At 36.3% G+C, this 23,909-nt stretch overlaps 4 protein-coding genes across 6 annotated transcripts; 1 reads left to right on the top strand and 3 right to left on the bottom strand.

Annotated features, from left to right (window-relative positions):
• Nucleotides 1–25: 25 nt before the first annotated feature.
• On the bottom strand, nt 26–4,706 carry LOC135618677 (uncharacterized). 2 transcript variants are annotated; one of them, XM_065119797.1, is made up of 3 exons: nt 3,790–4,706; nt 263–747; nt 26–214 (listed from the first exon to the last, which is right to left on the bottom strand). In XM_065119797.1, the coding sequence occupies exons 1-2, from the start codon at nt 4,505–4,507 to the stop codon at nt 638–640; spliced, it is 828 nt and encodes a 275-aa protein (XP_064975869.1). In that variant the 5' UTR covers nt 4,508–4,706; the 3' UTR covers nt 26–214; nt 263–637. The 2 variants fall into 2 exon arrangements, with proteins under 2 accessions (XP_064975869.1, XP_064975863.1); XM_065119791.1 differs by having other exon boundaries at nt 26–188.
• A 510-nt stretch (nt 4,707–5,216) lies between these two features.
• Nucleotides 5,217–9,656, top strand: LOC135618670 (probable E3 ubiquitin-protein ligase BAH1-like 1). 2 transcript variants are annotated; one of them, XR_010489099.1, is made up of 7 exons: nt 5,217–5,410; nt 5,494–5,673; nt 7,971–8,215; nt 8,383–8,637; nt 8,961–9,039; nt 9,209–9,267; nt 9,376–9,544. XR_010489099.1 is itself a non-coding variant. In XM_065119774.1 (7 exons), exons 2-7 carry the CDS (start codon nt 5,499–5,501, stop codon nt 9,479–9,481), a joined length of 978 nt encoding a protein of 325 aa, XP_064975846.1. In that variant the 5' UTR covers nt 5,221–5,410; nt 5,494–5,498; the 3' UTR covers nt 9,482–9,656. The 2 variants fall into 2 exon arrangements, 1 of the variants encoding a protein (XP_064975846.1); XM_065119774.1 differs by having other exon boundaries at nt 5,221–5,410; nt 8,902–9,039; nt 9,376–9,656.
• A 394-nt stretch (nt 9,657–10,050) lies between these two features.
• Nucleotides 10,051–12,116, bottom strand: LOC135618682 (uncharacterized). The gene is made up of 3 exons (XM_065119812.1): nt 11,705–12,116; nt 10,484–10,605; nt 10,051–10,407 (listed from the first exon to the last, which is right to left on the bottom strand). The coding sequence occupies exons 1-3, from the start codon at nt 12,045–12,047 to the stop codon at nt 10,300–10,302; spliced, it is 573 nt and encodes a 190-aa protein (XP_064975884.1). The 5' UTR covers nt 12,048–12,116; the 3' UTR covers nt 10,051–10,299.
• A 1,985-nt stretch (nt 12,117–14,101) lies between these two features.
• LOC135618668 (uncharacterized) lies at nt 14,102–22,143 on the bottom strand. Its single transcript, XM_065119763.1, has 13 exons — nt 21,832–22,143; nt 21,609–21,746; nt 21,438–21,519; nt 18,554–18,630; nt 18,333–18,448; nt 17,386–17,503; nt 16,709–16,825; nt 16,479–16,570; nt 15,582–15,648; nt 15,400–15,481; nt 15,185–15,276; nt 14,657–14,800; nt 14,102–14,491 (listed from the first exon to the last, which is right to left on the bottom strand). Exons 1-13 carry the CDS (start codon nt 22,003–22,005, stop codon nt 14,345–14,347), a joined length of 1,446 nt encoding a protein of 481 aa, XP_064975835.1. The 5' UTR covers nt 22,006–22,143; the 3' UTR covers nt 14,102–14,344.
• Nucleotides 22,144–23,909: the final 1,766 nt, after the last annotated feature.

The following is a 23,909-nucleotide window of genomic DNA, read 5'->3' as shown; positions in this document are numbered from 1 at the left end:
TCGAATGTAGGACTCTTGTTCTACATGGTGAAAGGGAAATTTGCTTAGGTGATCAAAGGACGAACTACAAAATTAGGGCAACTGATGTAAAGGGAAGAACTACAATGAATCATAACTGTTGAGAGTGCAAGGCCTTCCTATACTTGGCACAGTTGTATTCTTCGTTCTTTTATGGGTGGCATCGGGACCTGATCGAGCCAAATAGCCAAAACAGCTGAGGAATGAATCATGTAGAATATAGTAGGAACACTAAGCTGCATACCGAAAATGGATTTGAACGCCTGCAATTTTCTCTGAAACACTTGGCTTTCTTCGCTGCTCATGATCTACAAAAGGTAAAAAAGGTATATTTAATATGAAGTTTGATAGCCAAAAAGTTCAAAAGATACAAGGAGCTTTATCATCTGCAAAGACGACAACGATCTTGTCATCTTGCCATAGTAACCATTCATAGATTAGGCACAGTTCTGCAATACAAGAACAGTTACTGATCGTTCTGATGGGCGGAAGTACAAAACTAGCTGCAATAGACGATGTGGATGGATGCCTTAGGCATTGGGTACTTCATACCTTTACTATTACCATGAAATTAATTTCAAAATATTATCTAGCAAATGAGAATAGGACGCATGGATTGTTATCTCAAGGAAGCCATTATTCTCCAATCATGCTTTTTACGCCTGCCTCGATGGTGGACCTTCTGCTCTGCAAATTTAGTCTCGTTGCCAATTTCCATCTGATCAGTGTCTGACAGTATATAAAATCATCAGAAGAGTTATAGCGTGTATGAATCAACAAAGGAATGACAAGCAGATATCTGTCAAACCATCAAGAGCATAACTCTTTTTTTCTTTTCTTAAGGATAATAGCAAGGACAAGAGCTCAAAATAACAGGCTTGCAAAATACATGTATTTACGAGAGCCTACATGGCAATTACATGAAAGGTTCACAAAGTATATAGTTTATGCAGCATAGGTAGCATCCTCTCTAAGTCTTTTTAGCAGTGTTTGAGGGAACATCCCTGTTGAAAAGTGCAGCATAAATATTATATTTGATTTTTGTCGAGCAATATTTTAATTCAATTTTTTCACCTCAAACATATGATCTCTCCCACCCCGTCTCTCGAGGGCACCCATATTATTGTCTCACCAATCCTAAGTAACACTCATCTGCACTCCCTTCACTCTCTCATGATAATAGTGGGTAGAAGAGTAAGGAAAGGGACTGAATATGGGAGTAGAGAACCGTGGTATTTCTTTTAATAATACTCCGATTAACTCCACATCGAAAATAAAATATATTTTAATTTTTTATTATTAATTTTTTTATTATAACACATCGATTAGTCTCACATTAGAAATGAACAAGACTAAGATTGATTTATAAGAATGTAATGTATAGGTGTAACATTCTGATTAGTCTCATATTATAACATTCTGATTAGTCTCACATTGAAAGTGAGCAAATGAGTAAGACTAAGATTGACTTATAAAACTTTAATGAGTGTATTTATATAAACTTTAACTTTAAGTATTTTGGCTAGTGGTTTTGGCTCAACAAAGTTAACAAGCTAATTATCCCATCAGGCTAAATCTTGATACGACTCTCTCAATTTAGAATTTAGTGGCGTACATATATTCGACACGTGTTGGACACATATTCGTCATTGACATGACTGGACACATGTCCAACCATGTCTTTTTTTTTATTTATGTTGGATACAACATGGCGTGTCGGACTCGGGCTTCCTCATCGTAAGCAAACTGTGAAACCGAGATTCCTCACCACGAGTAGTATAAAAGCTTTGAAATCCTTTTTCCTCGTAGATTCAAAGATTTAGAAGCTGATAGTCGATGTTAAATACCTCGGGACCCAACCAACCAACCAAACCCTTCTTCCTCACTGCGAAGCCTATGCCCTTCGCCTCGAGCCCCCTTTTTTATTGTCACGTGTTGTCGTGCTCTTAAGCCCTCCACCTCGAGTCTCCCTCTCTACCGTCATGCTCTACTATGCTAGTTGAGCCCTTCACCTCAAACCCCCCCTCTACCATTGTGCGCCATCGTGCTCTTGAACCCTTAGCCTCAAGAACCCCTCTAGGATGGCCGTCATGTGCTCTCAGGCCCTCGATAACTTCCTTGATAACTTCACTAGTGTCTGACAAAGCATCTTCCACACTAGCATTCGACAAAGCTTCTTCCTCAGCAATGCCCAGCAAAGGTAAATTAATTTTATTATTTTAGTTTTTGAATTTGGGATTTTAATCTGGTTTTTTTATCTAGGTTTTTTTACTGTTAATTTGGGGGTTAAAACGACGTCTATAAAATTTAAATATATAAATTCTGTAAATAATATGTACATATATATTAAAAAATACGTGTTCTCGTCATGCCCATATCCTGAATTTTTTTAAAAATAATGTGTCGTCATATCTTTGTCTTGTCATGTCCGTGCTTCATTGCATAAAAAACTAGTTCAAGTGGATTAAAGGAATTTTCTTTTCCTGTTGTTTTATTTCATGTAACTTTCTGCACAATAAGCAAAACTTTTACTTTTGTACTACTTTCTGCTAAACCTGATGAAAAATTTTAATTAGGATGAGTTTTAACTTTTAGCCACTCTCGCTTCAATTTGGTTTAGTTTGAGAAAATTGAGGGGTTTGGTTTTGGAAAAACCAAGGAGTCCAGTTTGTTTCAAAAATTAGGTCCTAACCAAGATGTATTGCGACAAAGATATATCTACAAGGGGTTGAATACCTAATCACTTCATTTGGGAAGAGGGATACCTCCCAGCTGAGCTACATATGATCAGTACAACCATGGTTTGCATTTATCAGCTTCCTTAATATGGTAAACGAAACTTTATAGCACAGTTCTACCAGCCACATCTAGACTTAGGCATAACTTAAAATCTATATTCCATATGGGTGGAAAACAGTAAATCTAGTTATCAGCATTCGTAAATAAATTGACAATCATATTATTGTTATATATTTTAACATTATATGTGACTTGTGCCTTTGGGCATGTAAATATATGAGTTTGTCCAGTTCTTCTTATCATCTACCGTGATAACTACTACAACAGTAGGAAATAACCCTATATCTATGCTACAACTAGGCCGTTAAGGATAATCAGTTATCAAGAATGCAACCATCCGGACAAAACCTATTAATATAAAAATTTCTGAATGATACTAGAATTACTGATGCACAAATAGAAATGATAAGCAGGAGCAGCACTACTATGATTGTAAGGAAAACTGTCTTGAAGAGAAGCGATTGAAAAGTACTATGGTGAATTAAGCCAGGAAGAACAATACTGAAAAGAAAAACAATTGATTGCAACAACAGTTAAACTTTTTACAGTACTACGCCAATATACATATATATATATATATATATATATAAAAGAACAGAACATTATGTTATGTCTCAACTAGTTCATTACTTTCTTTTCTATATGCCCTTTACTTGTTGTAGCCCACACAAGATGAGCACTAATCTTTTTCCAGACATGGTAGCAAGTGTTTATCCAATCAACTAATGCAACAAGGCAATAAATAATGCTATGACAAATCTTTAGAAATGGACAAAAAATATGTTATAAGGTTGATGGTAGGAAAGAAAATTAGCCTCCAAAATTTTTCCTCTTTGCTGGTGGCAGCCACTAAGATCTAAACAGACAAAAGCTAGGAATGCAGTATTACTAAGACTAAAGCATCGAATCAGGTTATCCAAGAAATCATTTAGGCAAGTAAAGAGTAAAAGCCAATTACAACATGGATCATACCTCCAATCTCTTCACCCCAGAACAACTGCTTCCCATCATCGTCATCGTCCTCGAACTCATCATCATAGCCGAGCTCCCCATCACCCCTATAGCCGGGCTCGCTCCCATAGCCGGACTCGTTCCCCTGCGATTCCAGAACCACTACGCTCCCAATGCCTTGAAGCGCCCCCAGTGCAGAGCCCTCCCTTTCCAATCCCCCTCCTCCACCGACCTCCCTACCCTCCCTCCTTGTCATTCGGGCTGCCTCGCTAACATCCGATCCCCAGCTACCATCCCCAATCACGAACAGCTCCCCGCTCGAATCCGTCCCACCGGCCGCAAACGGGAAGTCAGAGCAGGTGGCGTAAGCGGCTGAGACTCCGCCGCGGCGGCGGGTCCCGCTGCGATCGGAGCTCCGCCCCGACACCGACCGCGAACCACGCCGCCGCCGCTTCCGAGCGAACCACTGGAGCCCCTCCTCCCGCCTCGGAGGCGGTGGCGGCGGCGGGGGCTCGTCGAGCAGGCTGAGCCGCGAGAGATCGAGGCCGGCGGCGGCGGCGGCGACGACGGCTGCGGGGGCGGTGGAGCGATCGGAGAGGCAGGGCTTCTTGGACCGAAAGGGGTATGATTTCGACGGATCGGAGCCAGCGAGGGTTTGCAGTTGGAAGGGCTTCCATGCGTGGAGCTGCAGCGTGCACGAATCGATCGCGTGGCGCGTGTTCGCGGATCTCGGAGTCATCACCTTCGCGAGGGATCACGTATATCTAGGGATCTCGAGAATTAGGTCATCGCCGATCGATCAATTTGCATGACACAACGGGATCAATCTCGGGGAGTGCGGTTTCCGGCCAACCCGGGAGGAAGGGCACACCGCATCTGAAGAAGAGCACGATCGCTGATTACTACCGTCCCCCTACATAAACAACGTTTGACCCGCTGCACTGTGTGGTCTCATCATCCTATTTGAAACTTGCTTACCCCCCTGTCTTACCAGACCATGGGACCCACGACAAGGTGAGGTTAGGAGGCCCAACGGGAGAGGCCTTCTCCTTCGAGGTCTGTCGTTCTGTGGAGGGTTCGAATGTTGGGGCCAATCCACAAATCAGATAAAAAAAAGATTGAAAAAAGACTTCGAATTATTTTAGAAAATTTCTATTCGAAATCCTTTTTATTATTTACAGATTCAAATTTTAATATCCTCAAAGATAACTCTTTACAAATATATGTAAATATTCTCAATTTATTATTTAATTTTAATTCTATTCTAACTCGTTTCATGTAATTTTTTTTCTTTTTCTTCAGCCAACTATGATTTCGGCATCAAACGCTTGTGGGGTAGTTAGTGGCATGAAATATGCATTTAGTCGAACCGGTCCGTTATTGAACCGGACTAATTATAATATTTTTAGATAAAGTAACAATAATTTTAATTCAGGAACCATATATCAAGATTACCAACAGAACGAACCGGGGTTGATTGCCTCCTGCGAGGACTGCTTCCCTCGTTTGAAAAGGTCCGAGTGCCGATTCGGGTCGCTCCCGGATAAACCTGGCATGCATCCTTTCCTTTATCAGCTCTGCCTGCTGCCGTCTTTATTCTGAGAGCACCACGAAATCGATCTCCTCCCGTGATCAGGATCAGGTTGGTCCTGAACGTTTATGGGGATTCCTGTCTGTAGCTCAAAGTTCGAAGGTAACTATTTGGGATATTTGTGTGTTGTTTAGTGAAGATGAAGTTCTGCAAGAAGTACGAGGAGTACATGCAGGGGAAGAGGGAGAAAGATTTCCCTGGAGTTGGGTTGAAGAAACTTAAGAAGGTTCTCAAGAGATGTAGGAGAGACCTAGAGGCCCAACGTCAACGCCGGGAAGGGGAAGAGGAAAGCAAATGCCCTTGCAGTTGTGCAGGTAATTGGGTCGGACATAGTTTCCCTTTCCTCTTCGTTTTCCTTTTTGATCGGGCATGGTTGCGATCTTCTTTTTATTTATTTATTTATTTGTTTGATCGATTGGTTCTTGGAATTTGATTGTAGTCATTTAGGGGTAAAATGAGAAAGGAAGCAGTGTTCGATGGAGATGGATGTTCTCCTGCCAATGTTTTTGTCTGTTGATCTGTTTCGGATATTAGTTTTATTTGCGTATCCTTTTGAAGTTTTCATTTTGGATAGATTTGTTTGATTCGTGAAATGAGGTCTTTTTGGTTTGGCGCAGTTTACATTCACGTTAGGACTTGGAAGAAGCTTTATCTATTCCTCATCCTCCATTTCATTGCTGACGCATACTTTTGTTGCTGAACACTCAACCTCTATGATTTTTTATCTTATTTGATTCATTATAGGGGAATGAACCTGTTGAGTACTATATATATTTTTTAGAAATGGATCAGCTGATGTCAGAAATTGGCAATAGATAACTTTTGTTGCTGAAAACTCAAAGGAGAACCTCTATGACTTTTTATCTCATTTGATTCATTATAGGGGAATGAACCTGTTGATGAGTACTATATACTTCTTAAGAATTGGATCAGCTGATGTCAGTATATTTTTTTATCTCTGTTGAGACATTATGTTTGAGTTATAAGATATGTTATTTAATAAACTAATTTTTAAAAATGGATCAGCTGATGTCAGAAATTGGCAATAGATAACTTTTGTTGCTGAAAACTCAAAGGAGAACCTCTATGACTTTTTATCTCATTTGATTCATTATAGGGGAATGAACCTGTTGATGAGTACTATATACTTCTTAAGAATTGGATCAGCTGATGTCAGTATATTTTTTTATCTCTGTTGAGACATTATGTTTGAGTTATAAGATATGTTATTTAATAAACTAATTTTTAAAAATGGATCAGCTGATGTCAGAAATTGGCAATAGATAACTTTTGTTGCTGAAAACTCAAAGGGGAACCTCTATGACTTTTTATCTCATTTGATTCATTATAGGGGAATGAACCTGTTGATGAGTACTATATACTTCTTAAGAAATGGATCAGCTGATGTCAGTATATTTTTTTATCTCTGTTGAGACATTATGTTTGAGTTATAAGATATGTTATTTAATAAACTATTTTTTTAAAAAAATAAGACAACAGATCACAATCTTTGCTACATGTTAATATATGCATTGATTGAATGGAGGGAAAACAAGCTGTTTCATGACATACTGCATCTTGATTTGATCGACAATATAGAAATATCTAAAAATATTAGCATTTTCTTATATATACTGATCTAATGAAATTTCAGATTTAGTTGAATAATTTTGATCACTAATTAAAATAGTCTAGATCATAATTTCATGTATGAATGCTTTTACTGTCATTCTTTTTAGTAGTTTAGACACACAAAATTTACCCAAATTATATTATTTTTATAAATATTTTGATTTTTTTATATGATAGGATTGATGTCTCGTTACCCAATTAAGATTTGGGCTAATTACAAATTATTCCTTATACTTAGACGTTATTAGTATTGCGATTCCTGTATTTAAAAAAAATAAATTGAGATCCTTATAATTTTGAAAATAAAATAAATAAATGTTGTCGGTTGCATTAACGGAAAATACAACACATGACACAATGTGCTGGATCGGCATGAAAGTGATGGGAAAAATGATAATTTGAACATTCCTTCTGTTTCTAGTTACTTTATCGACAAAAATATTATTTCAATATCTCACGTGCTAGAAACAGAAAGATATTGAAATTACTTTTTTTTTCTCCATCACTTTTGTATCGATCCAACACATCGTATCACGTGTTGTGCTTTCCGTCAAAGAAGTTGACAACATTAAGACAAATGAGGTTATTTGTTATACTTTCAGAACTATAGGGATCCCAATTTAAATTTTTTAAATACAGAAATCATGATATAATAGGATCTAAGTATCGGAGGTAATATGTAATTAGCTGTTAAGATTGTAGCTAATTTAGCTGCATTTCTGCTCCATATTCTTCTTTGCTAATAGATATATTTTCTAGAGGAATGATGTAAAACGTTGTGAATTTTTGGAAAAGCCATGTGTGTTTTCTATCTGTCTCATTTCTTTGGCAATTAAACGTGACATAGAGAACTGACTGACCACTGATCTGATACAGCCACTTGAAATTTAGAATTATCTTATTCATTAACTAGTGATGTTAGATCAAGACATTGTTTTCCTGCTAGATTATTTGGCTCACCTTCTTGTTTCACATGTAGTGTGTGATGGGACATTCTTCCCATCCCTACTCAAAGAGATGTCAATAGTTGTTGGTTGCTTTAATCAGAGAGCACAGAAGTTACTCGAAATGCAACTGGCGTCAGGCTTTCTAAAGTACTTTGCATGGTTCTCGGGCAATTCTCAGCAAAACCATGAAACTTTAATGCAAGAAGGCAAGGACTTAGTAACATATGCCATCATAAACTCCGTTGCCATGAGGAAAATATTGAAAAAGTATGACAAGGTATGCCATTTGAAAATTACATATTCCTTTTTTCTTTTATATTGGTCTTATACTTTCAAGGTTCGACTTTGTATCTGTAAGCTTCAACTATGCAACTGTGGATATAATTGCTTGTCTGTTGATATAATTAGTTCAAAACTCTGCTTACTTTAGAGTTTCATGTACAGATTCATTTCTCAAAGCAAGGGCAGGCTTTCAAATCACAAGCATTCAAGATGCACATTGAGATCCTTCAATCTCCATGGCTGAGTGAGCTAATGGCCTTTTATATTAATTTGAGGCAAACCAAGGTCAAGGATGAAGCTATTATGAGACCATTTGGTGACTGCTCACTCACATTCAATGATGACAAACCAAGACTTTCATGTGAACTCTTTGAATCTATGAAGATAGAAGTAGATTTGACTTGCTCTATCTGTTTGGTGAGTCACTGTATATGCTTTCCGTTTCCTCAAGTTGCCTCTCTCTCTCTCTCTCTCTCTCTCTCTCTCTCTCTATATATATATATATATATATATATATATATATATATATATATATATATATAAGGACTTCTCTGTACTAGTTGAGTGTTGCATACATATGTAGTTTAGATAAATCTTAATTAATACTTCCTCGAGCCTGAGTAACTTGCTTGATAATTGTGAGGAGAACTACTTGATCAGCTTCTTCTTGTCCTTCTCCAGGACACGGTTTTTGATCCTGTTTCTCTCACATGCGGCCATATATTCTGCTATATATGCAGTTGTTCTGCAGCATCAGTGACAATTGTCGATGGGCTAAAGGCTGCAGACCCCAAAGCAAAATGTCCTCTTTGTAGACAGGTTACTTTCATCTCTTTCAGAATGTTCATCTGTTGGTGCTGAAGATACTTGTGTGCATGCATTTTACTCGATGAAGAATGGTTCTTCAGAAAGTAATATTTTCTTATCTAATTTAGGAAGATATGTAGTTTAGAAATGTGATACAATTCTATGTTTTCTTTACTTCTAGGAAGGAGTTTTTGAAGGTGCTCTCCACCTGGATGAACTGAACATCTTGTTAAGTCGAAGGTCCGTCGTTCTTACTGTGATGCTCTAACTCGGATTGCAGTTCTTACTGTGATGCTCTAACTCGGATTGCTGTAATAACAAATTCTTCCCTCGTTATACTCAAAACAGTTGTCATGATTACTGGGAGATGCGACTTCACAATGAAAGAGCTGAACGCCTTCGTCAAGCCAAAAAACATTGGCAACTGCAGTGCCAAGCATTCATGGGTTTCTAACTGCAACTTCAGCTACTTGTATATAAACAGTAAATGAATGAAGATAGTAAGTAATATTCTGTGTCTTGATGGCCTTCTGGGATATTAAACTTGGGACTGATATCTTTGAATTGTGCCATTTCTCTGATGAAAGGTTGTTGCAATAAATTGGTTTTTCAGATTGTTTAGTCCTTCACATTGATTCTTTGAAGTGCTATATAACTGCAAGACATGTAGATTATATTTCATGGGTTAAACCATCTCGAGATGGAGCAAAACCAGACTTAGATTAGCAAATACTAAATTGTCACCATCTGAAAACCTTATTTGGCTCCTCGCAGTTTCTGTCAACTACTAAATGTCAGCTATCTTGTTCAATGTGTAATCCAGCTTGGTAATGGGTGTTTGGCACGATGCAACACAGGACAGCAATCTAATATTGTTTACATTTGGTCTTTCTAAATCTAAGCCAATACATTATGCAGAAGTTGCAAGTCCTTTTTTATATCAGTGCTAAACATGACCACGCACCATTTTGACCTCTAAGGAAAAGTTATCATAACTCAAGATCATGATCCTAACAACATATCTGGGAGGAGGACAAAAATAAATTCAAGCCGGTGATTCTGACAAAATTTTCAACATCCAATTGGGGGATTCAAAAGCCAATATTGTTGTGGATGGCTGAGCCCCAACCGTTGGTAAAGTTGGTTCTGATCCATGATTTAAATTACTTTTGAGCTCTTAGGATTAGAGAAGTCGTATGAAAAAGGAAATAATCTTTCCCACAACACCTAAACTACGACAACCTTACTCTTCCATTACCACAGTGGATTCAGCTATGATGTGATGTAGTGCTTCCCACCGACGTAGTACCTCTCGCATAACTTCTTCAGTGCAGCCACAGAATGCTGCATTGCATTCAGTGCTGTATCCATGAACATTGCCTGCAAGATTACCTTATAAGCAAAAACTAAGAACGAAATGGAAGAGGAAAATTGACAGCACATAGAGTTAGAGTACCTGATAATCATCACCATACTTTTCAATTAACTTTCCAACGTGAACACGTTGCATGGCGGTCAGTGGTCGTAAAGATGCTGCTTTACCGTCCCTACGCTTCTTCCCAAGTGCAGATTTCACATCTGAATCAGTTTGACTTTATGTTAACAAAGCAATGAAAGATAAGTGAGCATGTAAAGACAATAACAATATTTTTGTGCCAGGCATCATAGTGAGAGCAAATCAAGGACCAAGTCTCCACAAAACCTTATTTATTTATGTTCCCTAAGATCATTATTGACGACCAATTGGACATTACATGAACCTTCTGAAAAAGTCTTACCCACTTACTGTTTTTATAAAGAATTGAGATGAACATAAGGAAGAGGAACATAAAGACTAGGTGGACCAAGAAGATATTCCGCCATGATTCCAGTAGAAGACAGTAAATTAAGATGTTAGTGTGCCACAGGTTTTGGGTTTAAAAATTGAGTTAATTAATATAGGTTGGAACTTGATATGGGGATTATGACTCATGCTCGAACATTTCATTCTTATTTGACAGACACCACATCGACACGTCATTTCTCCAATGCATCAAACTCACTTGACTAACACCCTGACCCCGTTCGGCGAAGTGGCACACAGGCACAAAGCCATGTGGCAGCCAGCATTGTAAAGGGAAGCTGACTAAATTGGCTTTTACCTTGAGTTTGGCGTTGAACGATTTATGGTTGGACGGCACAGACAACCCTCCCTAGCACTAACCACAACCTCAAACTTAAAGTTAATACTTTGGTGTCACTTATCCAGGCTTGTCATAATGTTGCTACAGTTAAGAATGCAGCTCCATAGGGCCTCAACTCTCAACAATTCAGGACTTAAAAAATTAAATGATTGAATTCTACGGTTCAAAGGCCACTGAGTCAAAATCTAAAGTTCTTTCAAGTGTTCGTTTAAAGCACTTGTTTCAACCAGACCAACTACGAGATGTTAGAATATTACCAATATATGCGAAATTAAAAGTAAATACGATGTTTCGCTGAAGAGAACATGTATACAAAAATCGATCATAACCATACATGAAAAACTAACCTTTAAAGGAAAACAACTAAGAAATATGCATTTTTAAAAGAAAAACTTGAATGCAACCGACCAATCAAAAACAGGAAAGAAACTTTAACGAATCGAAGCAACATTGGAACCAAGAGCTAGTAAGATTGTGCTTTTATATTAACTGACCATCGGATTCAAGATCGCTGCCACTGTCGATGGGGTCGAACTCCGAAACAGGGGTGAATTCGGGGTCGGGGACTTGGAGAGAGGAGAGCTGAACGATCTGAGGGGTACGGGCGCGGACGCTGAGGATGTTGGGGTTGGAGACAACACCGAAGGCCTGGTAGTTGCGGATAACGCTGCCCTTCACGTCCCACTCCTTAATCCCCTCTTTTCCCCCATCAGCGGTGGCAGCAGCGAGGGCCTCCGGAATGGCGACGGCTGGCTTGAAGACGCCGGGCTTCTTCCGAGGCAATCCAACCCGAACTTTGGCGTGGGACTTCTTGTACTTCCGACGCGATCGACCCATCGTTTCTCTGCCTCTCGCTCTCGTTCACCGCTCGTCTTTCGAAGGGTCCCGAGTGATGTTAGGGTTTCCGCGCTCGCTTTTATTTGGGGACTTGGTATAAATTTATATTTATATTTATAATAAAACCCTTGACTAATTACATATTATCCTGATCTCTTTAACATCTCGATTTCGATTTAAAAAATTTATATTTAAATATATATATGATTATAAAAGTCAAAACGTTTAACTTCATTTACCCTAACATCATCTATTTTATCGACGAAAATATGAAAATAAATAAATAAATAAAAATATAATTTTAACATCCCAATTTGATTTCGTGACACACGATAATAACATGGATAGCTATCGTGGATGAGGAGGGAGATTGACGATAAAAGATGAGGTAAAGGGAGAGGAACGTCGATGGTTTACATCTGTGTCGATGCCAACACAGATGTTGAGTGACATCAATCCAGATGTAGAGTTACGAAAGGATTGTTTGACATCTTCATCAACGTCCACAATGATGCAAGGAAGGACAGTGTCATTTTACATCTGTGTTAGCACCGATGTAAATGTCGAGTGATCATTTTATTACTCTACATCTACGTCGATATTAACGTAATTGTTATAAAGTGTTATTGTAGATGTCAAGTAACCCTTCGTCACTCTACATCTACATCAGCGTTGCTTGACAACTACATCGATATCGACGTAAATACAAAGCGTCGGTACCACTCTCCCTTTGCCTCACCTCTCATCGTCACTCTCCCTCCTTATCCACAACATCATTCGCAACTCCTATCGACGTCACGTTTGCTACTACTACCAAAACATAATTAGGATATTGAAATTATCTTTTTATCAATTGTTTTCATACGTTCATCGGTAAAACCAATGACTTTATGATAAATAAAACTAGATGTTTCACCTTTATAACTATAAAAACTTTAATATAATTATTTTAAATCGAAAGATCAAGATATTATAAAGTCTTACATAAGGTAATATTTAACTAGCTCCGTGAGAAATTTCTTAACACATTTATATTATCAATAAAACCCTCCAACTCTTCAATATTACATGGGGAGGTGCATCAGAAATTGATATTTTCATCCAAACCCTCCAATTATTTGCTATTACATTGTACTCCTGCATACCATCACAAATTTATATTTTCATAAAAACCCTTTAACTCTTATATATTACAAAAAGAACGTGATATTTTGCACGTCTTTCTACATGCAAAACCTAATCGGTGCACGAGAAAGCAAATAGAAAATTCAAAAAAACTCAAAGATAAATTTAAATAATCTTATTAATCAGTAAATCAACCATTTAATGACTTAGGTTTCTAAAATCTAGAACCAATTATTGTCATTTAATTTTATATAAGAATTAAGTTTTTTTTCTAGAAAAGTAAAATCATTTATTCTTCTCAAAGTATGTCAAAAAAAAAAATGAAAGGTTAGTAAAAACAATCATTAGGATAATCATATGTCCTCGAATGAAAGGTCTTTCTTATAATGCATGAAATTATGAGCTTCCTCATTAAAATGTAAGATCAAGAGACTATATTGGATGCTATGACTAATAACGATATATCAACATCGCATGAGGAAGAAGTTAGGTTGCCAAAAGTCTATTTTGATCCAAATATCCTTGAATTCTTCATGGGCAGCTCTTGAGATGCAAAAACAAAATTGCAAGACATACAGAAATGAATAGTTTTGGGTACCTGCTGAAACCTAATTAACTATAGAACTAATCAGTCCTCTATAACCAATACAGTATGATTAATATTCTAAAGTTAATCTTATATTAGCACGCTACTCATGCTGTCCCTATCTTACTAACTAATACTCTTTCTCCTAATCAGTAATTAAGAATCATGTTTATGCAATTATTAGATCAATTCCTATGAAATTACTTGGCATATTTATTTCAATTAGTTAAATTATCTAGGCATGCTAAGAAAAGATTGATGTGTTTCGAGATGATGCATTTACAATTGACAAGAGTCTTACACTACTGTGCCAGGCTTGTATCAAAAGAATTCTTCAACCATGTAAATAGTCAATATATTTTGCCTATTGAAGTGCATTGCATTGATTAAAACTTTGAACCATTCAAATACAAACTTACATCATTTACTTCACAACAACATCAACAAGGCCTTCTCCAAGTCCTAAGAACTTGGAGATGGCTACATGAATCTCTTCCCTCATCTATAACCTGCAGACTTCTTTACACACTTGTACACAAATCAAGGACAGGGAAGGATTTCAATCTTTATAGCCACATTTCAATCTTTATAGTTTCCAATAGATGCCCAACCGATGCAAAATACCCGCTACTAGCCCCCAAAACAAGATCTGAGCAAATACAACATAAAGAAGAATACCCACTCTTCTTGATTGCCACACTTGGATGAAAATGTGCTTTTGAATCCAATAAACCTGCAAGTTTATGGTCTCAAATTACTAGCTGAGAAGGAAAAATAGATGCATTGGATATAGGAACTGAACAAACAAGGGAAGGATTTCATCAGTCCTAACCCCATGCCTCTGGCTGGACAATAATTCAAGAAAAAATTGAAGCTAAAAAAGTGCCTAGACATGTACCAATGTGTTATTAGTGCTCTCATAGTACCACCCATTGAGAAATCCTTCAAATATGCCCTCTGCAGCCATTACAAAGACAAGCATTGCATTCATCCCAATCCATTCCAATGGTCGAAATAAATTACGCAGACCCAAAATATCAACCTGACATACAAGGGAAGCCCCTTAGAAAGAGCGCTGCAAAAGGAATAGTGAAAACAGTAGGCAAAAGACAAAAATCTGTCATCAGAATATTATGACTTAGTCCAGCCATCCTAGATCAATCCTAATACAATTTTCATTTTGGAATCTGAGAGTCAGATACATGGACAAGATGAACCTGAGTAATAAAACGTAAATGAAAGAGAAACCTATGTTCTGACCAAATAAGTGGTGGGAACTAAGTTTGGAATATTGTTACAGTGCAGTGAATTGCAAAGCTATTGGCAAGACAAAAAGATATGCACTAATAAGAGAGGCATGTCTTTCATATCATTGACTGTTTCAGATTGAGATGAATATAATTTTCATGAATTATTAATGTAATACCAGAAAATAGAAGATGGAGAAAACAATTGCTGCTGCCCCAGCTGTGACACAAACATAGCTGAAACTATAGAGCTGCTTGTTCAGTGGAATTGCTGCATGAACATCCCAGCAGTCAATAAAGATCAGGAAAATTTACAGAAATGATAATAATAGCAAGTATAACATATTGGAAAGAGATGCTGTACAAGGTTCCACAGAAATGAAAGTTCCCTTACCATGTGTAAAATGCAAAATAATTCCAAACACAAGGAGAGATATTCCAATTGAAATCCACTGTTTTAGTCTATTAAGATGACTCTGGGAGAAAAAGTAAAGTATTAAAACAAGTCAAATAAGAAAACTGTAGTATAGTACAGTAATTCCATTTATCTATCTGTTCATGAAAAGTAAAGTAAACCTTCATATGCACAAGCACATGGCCGAAGTGTACTCCAATGATAGTGGACAGAATGGCAGAGATTGAGCTACAGAAATATCAAAGATTTGGAAAATGTCAGAAATGACTATGTACAGAAATCAGAACATGACCAACATTAGATCTTGAATTTCATTGAATATGAGTTAGAAACTCCCTATATTTGCCTATCTTGTTCAAGCATAGATCATGTTGATGGCCATACAACAGGGAAGGAACTTGTTTGTTTCTAAGCATGATAATATGTAGGAAAACATAATACATCAGTATTAACATGCTTTAGTGACAACACATCCCAACCAAACACAAAAAAGATATAACTAAGACTGAAGCTAGAGTACCAAAAGGACAAAGCACTGACATTCACCCTTACAAATGAGAAAATTTATGGTTGAGGAAGAAGTTTGTATTTTTCAACAGAAAAAGGAAAGCTAATTTTGGATGAATAAACGAGTACAAGATTCCCCTGCAGCATCTGAGTTGATTAAGCAACAAAGATCATTAGGGAAAATAAAATCCCACATGCATGTGGATTGAGGAGGGACTGGTGTGATTGGCTATACAGTTGGCAGCCATAGCACTCTTGGTTGGAGACTGGGTGGCTTGCCATGTTAAAGGGACTTCAACCCCACCTTGGCCAACCAAGCCCACTGAGTGGACAACTGGACATATTAGTTCCACATGGCATACATGTAGTTTAGCCAGACTGGATGAAAGCATAAGTTTTAAAAGTTTACATAATCATTTCTTGTATAAATTAAGACAGGCCCTTATCAAATGAGCATCTAGTAGCAGAACCCATAAAATAAGTTGGTATCAAGATGGAAGATGATAGTAAAATACTTCAGATTAGGATAATGAACCTCTAGCAGACCTAACCTCACAATCCCTTCGGGTTCAAATGGTGATTGGCACCATGCTGGAGCATCATTTCGTAAAGGTCCCGCATGGGGTGAACCATAAGTGCAAGCCTGCATTACTTTGGAAGACGAAAAACTTGAGAACCACAACATACGAACAAGTCATAATTGCTTAGATAATAAGAAAAATATTCATAGGAAAACTGAAGGATAGGAAAAATGAATGGTCCTTTTTTATAACAAAACCACCTTGGATCTTTTCCAAGCCGGTCCGCGATACATATGGTTGATCCCCAGTACTTGTCGATCAACATAACCTACAGCATTGCAAGGAGGGTCCAAGCTTCCTCTGGTACCACAAATTACCTAAAAAAAGTTGGTATATCAACAATAAACAATCATCAAAGGAGTAATGGTTCATATTGCAAGAAGCACGTGATTCAAAACCAACAACTCTATTCAAGGACAGATACTCATACTGTAATTCTAATGAGAGATAAAAAAGAATACATGTTGGATGTAAAAATTAATGAAACTGAAAATGAAAGACACACAAAAAAGAGTCTCTCACATGCGGATGTCTGCTGCATTTTTAAATGTGCCAAAAATCCAAGGTTGGATATAAGTCATGCATATATTGTAGGTGCAACAAGGTTGGATCATTATTTTCTTATATTTATCTTTGCTATGGCTAGCTGTGATCCAAATGCAGGTTGAAGAATTAATTAGTTGAACAACAAATTGAAGATCTGATACCAGAGAACATAGTCAAGACAGTGTGTATGCTGCATGATGCCAAGTACAATATGGAAGTTTTTAAATAGAATCACATGCAAAAGGGAAAGAAAATAGAGAAGCAGCTTGATGAAATGTCAAAGTGGCAAAGTAATATATCAATTTCTGATGTTGGTGATTTAACTGCATACCTTGAAGCCCTTTCCATAATCTTGGCTATCACTATCATGCACTGTAAATTCCCAGTCAGGAACATATGTCCCATAAATTACTGCGAAGTAGATCGCAAGAACACATGCGCCAAATAACCTGATCTTATAAACAAAAATGGAACATAAGTACTACAAGCATAATGTTGAGACATACAAATCTGAATTAGCCTACTTGATTTGCATATCAGTCTATTGCAATGATCTCCTGATCAATATGCAATGTTAAGACTTTAGATGAAGCGATTATGCATTGTTAAGACTGATCAATATGCAATGTTAAGACTTTAGATGAAGTGACTATGCAATGTTAAGATGAAGTGACTACTAAAATTTGGTGGCTGTATATAATCTTATCCTGATTGATTTTGGTTTGCTTTTGTCCTTTAACTAATTGAAATTTGATGTAAAATGCGACAAGATATGTTGTTCATTCATCATCATGATTGTTCCCACTAGGTTAAAGCAATTATAGGTACCAATTTTTAGAAGAAACGATGTCAAGAAATCTTGAACTCTCAACATAAAAACAGCACGAAATGCAGGAATATCAAATTATGGAAATGCATAAGAGAAAGTTACATATAGAGATCAGAGAAATATGTAGAAACATGAAAAGTGCAATGATGAAAACATAATAATTAGCCAATATCTGATTCACATACTTCCATTCCATGTACAAAAATAGAAACTTTAGATAGGTACATGTCAATGGTAACTGAAATAACATTTCCAAACTGATGGAAAACAATTCTTCTGGGTTACAAAGCAAAAATAGTTGCACATTCTTGTTAAGATTCAACTTAGAGATCAGAAAGTATTATCTGTGCCTGCATCTATAGGAAAAAGATATGGATTGACACATGAATAGCTGATACTCACAAAAATGTTTACTGGGAGGTGAAGGAAAAAGAGAAAGAGAACATTACCATTGCCAGCAGTACAACTTAAATAGAGAACAACTTGTAGTTGACTGATCCTCAAATTTGGTATCCTTAGTCAAAATTTCGAGGACTGCTACTACCATATATGCAAGAGCTATTCGCTAGGAAGGCAAAAAATAAGGTGATCAAATCTTCCATAGGTCCATTTTAGAATAAAACTTGTTTTCAGAGGCTTTTGCATATCTGTTTGACTTTTTCACTCTTACCTGGAGGATACCACACCATCTAATTTGTTTCATGTCAACTCCATAAGTGAGCTTGTCAGGAGCATGAGAATATCCACCTGTAAACTTATCGTTTAGGAAAAACTGGAAAGAAGGAAAGAATAAAAAAAGCATCTAGATTAATACACATGAAATAGAAAAACAAGCTTTGAAGAATTAGATTTAAAGGTCAGAAATGATTTTCAACAGTAATAAATATATTCAAGCATTTTGTCAACCATGCATGGGATTGATTGTACCAAAAATAAGAAGGCCCCAAGGAAGTTTTCACAGAATCTTCAGAATTTCAACCAAATTTGGGCAAGAGAGGAAAAATTCTTCAAACAAGAAAATAATTAATAGACAAAAATATCTTTCTAAGTAGTGGTAGTTCATGTAACTGTTCTCATTAAGTTTTCTCATTTATTATCCACAATTTCTTCATTCATTATGGTCCAAACGTTTCAATTTCTTCATTCATTATGAATGTAACCGTTATCATTAAATTTCTTCATTCATTATGATCCAAACATTTACTTGAATTAATTTTTGAAAAGTTGGTGATAATGAAGAAAAACGTTCTTGATGGTAGAACATCTATATAAATAAGTTATGGTCCCTAGGCTCACTCTCAATCTTAAGAATTTGTGAGAGTTCTGAGCCAAGAAGTATCAAAATAGTAAGAGGAACCATTATCGAAATTCTCAACAACAATGGCAGAAGGTATTCAATTTCCGTATTAATTCTTTGTGTTTCTATTTAGTGTTCTAGAAACACTCATTTTGGTCTTAAATTTTTTTCTTACAGTTCAATCTCATGCAACCAGGAAGGGCTTCGAAAATTCTGCGGGACAATTTCTCACAAAAAGGCATGGATATCAGTTTTTGTAAGAAAACACCCATTTTTGTAGAACTACCCCTTTTTTTTCCGCATATTTCCTAGGTTTTCATACTTTTTGATTTAGATTAGTTTCATTTAAATGGTTCTAAATTTAGAATGGTTTAATTAACAAAGAGAAATAAACCATAGGGCCCATTCTTAATTCGAGCACCGTCCCACATAAAACGAAGAAAATACCCTAATCCAATGATTAAATATAAGAAAGCCTGCTGAGTCGTCTTCTCCCATCCAATAAGACCCACAGCATCCAGAGAACCCTATTTCCATTTCTAATACAAGTAGGATTTAAGGGAAAAAATGATATGATGGTGAAGCTTTTTGTTTAATTGAAGATGATGCCTCATTCTTGGTACTGTTGCATTCTTTTTAAGAAGAAAGATCATATGTTACTTCAACAAGGAACAGATATGACCTCTGCCCCCAAACTCAGAAGGCAGAAAAAAAGCAAGCTTGGATTCTAGGTATTGATTCTTTTTTTATTTCTTCCCCGTTACACTGAAATTTTTTGCTCCCATTTGCATGATCTTGTAGATTTATTCATTTAAGTTTAATATAATGATATTATGTTATTATTTAGCATATCAATGTCATCACAATAGGTTTTATTAATATTTATTTTACATAAATATTATAGTTTCATATTTTTATTTTGTTATTTATTTATATTTAACCATTTTTTAAAAATAAAATATCTTCAGTATGCTATGTTATATTTTTAATCAATTTTGTTTTTTATTCATTAAATTTTACAAATTTAGTTATATATTATAATAATTTTAATTGTTATATAACTTAATAAAAGATAAATCGGTTTCAATTGATTCAATTGGAGAGGAAAAACCAAATCGAAAAGAGAAAATTTTGGATCGCATAATTTTTTTGGGAATACTTTGGTCTCAAAGAAAAACTGAATATTAGGTCCATTTATAAAGAAATCATCCCATAATAAAAATATGCATATTTTGGTATCATATATTATATTTTAATGTTAATAGATTATATATACTTCTATTTCATATACTATGACTTGAAATGTAAATAGTAGATTCTCAAACATAATATTCATGGGGAATTAGGAAGAAGAGGATGTAGTGGTAGTGTTGGTAGCAGATATTTTCAAACAAGAAGTTTTGTTTTTACAAAAAAACCGTCCCATTTTTCTTAATTGTTCTCCAGCCCGAAAGCAACGGTTTTGGAAACTGGTGGCCATTTCCCCAAAGAAGAGCCCGTTTGTAGCATTTTTCCAAAAAAAAAAAAAAAGAAGTTCACAAGTGCAAATATAGGGTGACAAACATATTTGCCAACGTTAGAGTCAGGGTAGCAGCATGCAAAATACAATATTTATCCAAAATTGACAAAATCAAAAGAACATCATTTGTCATTACCAAATATTTGACATCATAAAAAAGAAATTGCAAAATAGTCATTCAAATAATATACAAGAGAGAAGAAGGGTGTGACGACAAGAGAGAGAGAGAGAGAGAGAGAGAGAGACCTGGTTGGAATTTTTCTTTTTTTTTTTTCCAGTTAAAAACCATGGCAATCAGTCCTCGGAGCCCTTAAAAACATGGCTTCGGCTCTCCTGAGGGATCGGACCGGTTTGACATCGTTTGGGCTACCACTGGATTAGATCGACTAAAACACTGATCTAAAGCAGAGACAACTTTCATTTTGCAAACGACGAGACTCTCTTCAAGAAAATTTTAAAAAAACCTGAGATTTTTTTCTAAAAATCATTCATTTGACATAATGAAAAATAAAATGCAAAAATTTCATTCAAATAATTTACATATGGATAATAAAAGCCGCATACTGTGGCAAAAATTTATGTATATATCAACGACCATATGCGGAAAAGGGAAAACCGAGGAACAAAAAAGTCGTAAAGCACGGAACTCATTCAGGCATTAAACATTCAACTGAGACAAATATTAAGCTTATTGTGTTTTTGCCTAACATGGGTTTTCGATATCATGTAATCCCTAACCTTGCAAGATGATGCCCCAAAACAGCAGTTTGAGCGTCCGAACCATCACTCTCCTCAAAGCCCGCGCCCGGCTCGGGATCCTCTGCAAGCACCATCGACAACAGATATGCCTTTGCAGCAATCCAAACAAAAGAGGGGAACATAGAAACAACGAAACCGAATGGGAACAACCTTGAGGGAAAGAGGGATGGCCATCCCAACGATGAAGAGGAAGAAGGGCATCACGAAGTCGGCGAGGTTGCACCCATTCCACGGCGCGTGTCCGATCACCGGCCATTCGCCACCGGCTCCGTCCACCAGGATCATCAACTGCCCAACAACCACCCACATCAGGCGACCACAGTAAAAATCCAAAGCAGCAGAGCGGAGAATGATGCATCGGGCGGGACGGTACCGCTACAGTGAGGCCGCGGAAGACGTCGAGCGACGCGACGCGCTTCGACCGGGCCGGGCGGGTCTTCTCTCCGCTGGTCGGCGGAGCGGCGTCGTCGGGGATTGCGCGGTGGCGGATGGCCGGGTCCTCCTCGTCGGCGTAGGGTCGGCGGAGGAGGTCTTGGCCGCTCGCCATCTGGCCGTCGGCTTCGGATACGGGGGCCGAAGGATGGCAGCGATCTCGCACTGTACGAGCCAAGCGGCAGTGTGTGGAGCATGGAGATGAGGGAAAAGATACCTTCTTGCATGATTGGCTACGAATTCAGTCGTCATGACTCGTGGAGTATAGTTTTTGGTAATATATGCGTCCAAAGAGCGCCGTGCCAGTTTTTGTTGTGTTTTCGTTTGCTTTTGTTTGGTTTCCCATTGACTATTATTCAGCTAAGAAATCCAAACTTGTTATTCCACTAAAATAAAATGCATGTGAAAGTCACGGACTAATTATATATTACCCATCGCATGTAGTTAGTTATTTTTAATACCTTAATTTGTATATCTTAAAAATTATATTAATATTTTATTAGTTAAAAAAAATATCTAGGTCTATTTATCGTAACGACGTCAATTTTATTAACAAAAATATAAAATTTAAAAAATAATTTTAACATTTCAATTGATGATGACGACGGACAACAACGTCGTTGGGGGTTGCAAATAGTTGTTATAGGTGAGGAGAGCGACGATAAAGGATAAAGCTCACTTTGTATCTATGTCGACATTGACGTAAATATCGAGAAACCCTTTTATCACTCTGCATCTATGTTGACATTGACGTAATTACTAAGCAGCACAACTATATTGATATCAAAAGGATAACTCGTCAACCATGTTAATATCAATATAGATGCAAAGTGCTCTGCATCTATGTTGACATTGACGTAATTACTAAGCAGCACAACTATATTGATATCAAAAGGATAACTCGTCAACCATGTTAATATCAATATAGATGCAAAGTGGGTCTCATCTCTCGTTATCTTTCTTCTCATTCACAACAACCAACCATAGCGTTATAGAATAACTTTGTCTATCACCATCAACTATAATATTAATTTATCTCTTTATTTTTTATTTTTATATTTTCGTTAGTAAAATCGATAATATTATGATAAATAAACCGACAATGTTATAGTAAATGAGCCTAAATGCTTCTGTAGGATGATACATAATTAGCCTGAAGGCTAATTATATCATATTTTATTTTAAAATTTTCTCATTCTATATTATATTACATTATATTTTTCCTATTGAACCCTACCTTTTACATTGAAGAGTCTGAGCCAATCGATTGAACTGCACCGATTATGATATTTTTAGATAAAGTTCCACAATGTCTTAGTTCACCGAACTAATTACTATTTTTCGAATGATGTTACCATGTTTGTGTTGGGTAGTAAAAAACATTATAATTTATCCTATTTGGTTATCATTCTTCTACGATAAACAAAAGCATATATCAAAAGTTTTTTTTCAGTATATATAAGCATAAGTTTAAGGCTAAATGAAAAAATAATTAAAAATTTTTGTTATAACATTCCTAATTTTTATCAAAACCAAAGACTCTCATGTAAATTACTTTAAAAAATCTAAAAACTTAGGATAAAGTTAATATTAAGATTTATGAGGATTTAAACTAATTAAAACTAACTTATAATGTTCTTAAATAAAATCAATATGCTTTTATTTATTAATAAAAAATATTATAATTGGGTAGTACTTCACCCTTAAATATTATCGTTCTTTCATGATAAATGAAAACAAATATATAAACCAAAATTTAAAGCCATCAGGAAAACCAAAAGAATTTTTATTTTTATTTATTTTAAAATATATGAAAACCTTCTTTATCTTCATCTAAAACCACAAACTCTTATACAAGTCATCTTACAAAATATCAGATCGATAAGCAAGATAAATGACCATTTACACTAACTAATTAATGTTTGATTATAATATTTTTAATAAACTTACAGTGTTCTTGGTATAAACATTATAAGTCCATTCATAAATATCGTTGCGGATAATATTTCATCTTTTTTT

This window comes from Musa acuminata, chromosome BXJ1-3 (assembly GCF_036884655.1).
Source record: "Musa acuminata AAA Group cultivar baxijiao chromosome BXJ1-3, Cavendish_Baxijiao_AAA, whole genome shotgun sequence".
NCBI lineage: Eukaryota > Viridiplantae > Streptophyta > Magnoliopsida > Zingiberales > Musaceae > Musa > Musa acuminata.
The sequence above is the reverse complement of the archived record's forward strand: the minus strand, read 5'-3'. Positions and strand labels throughout refer to the sequence as shown.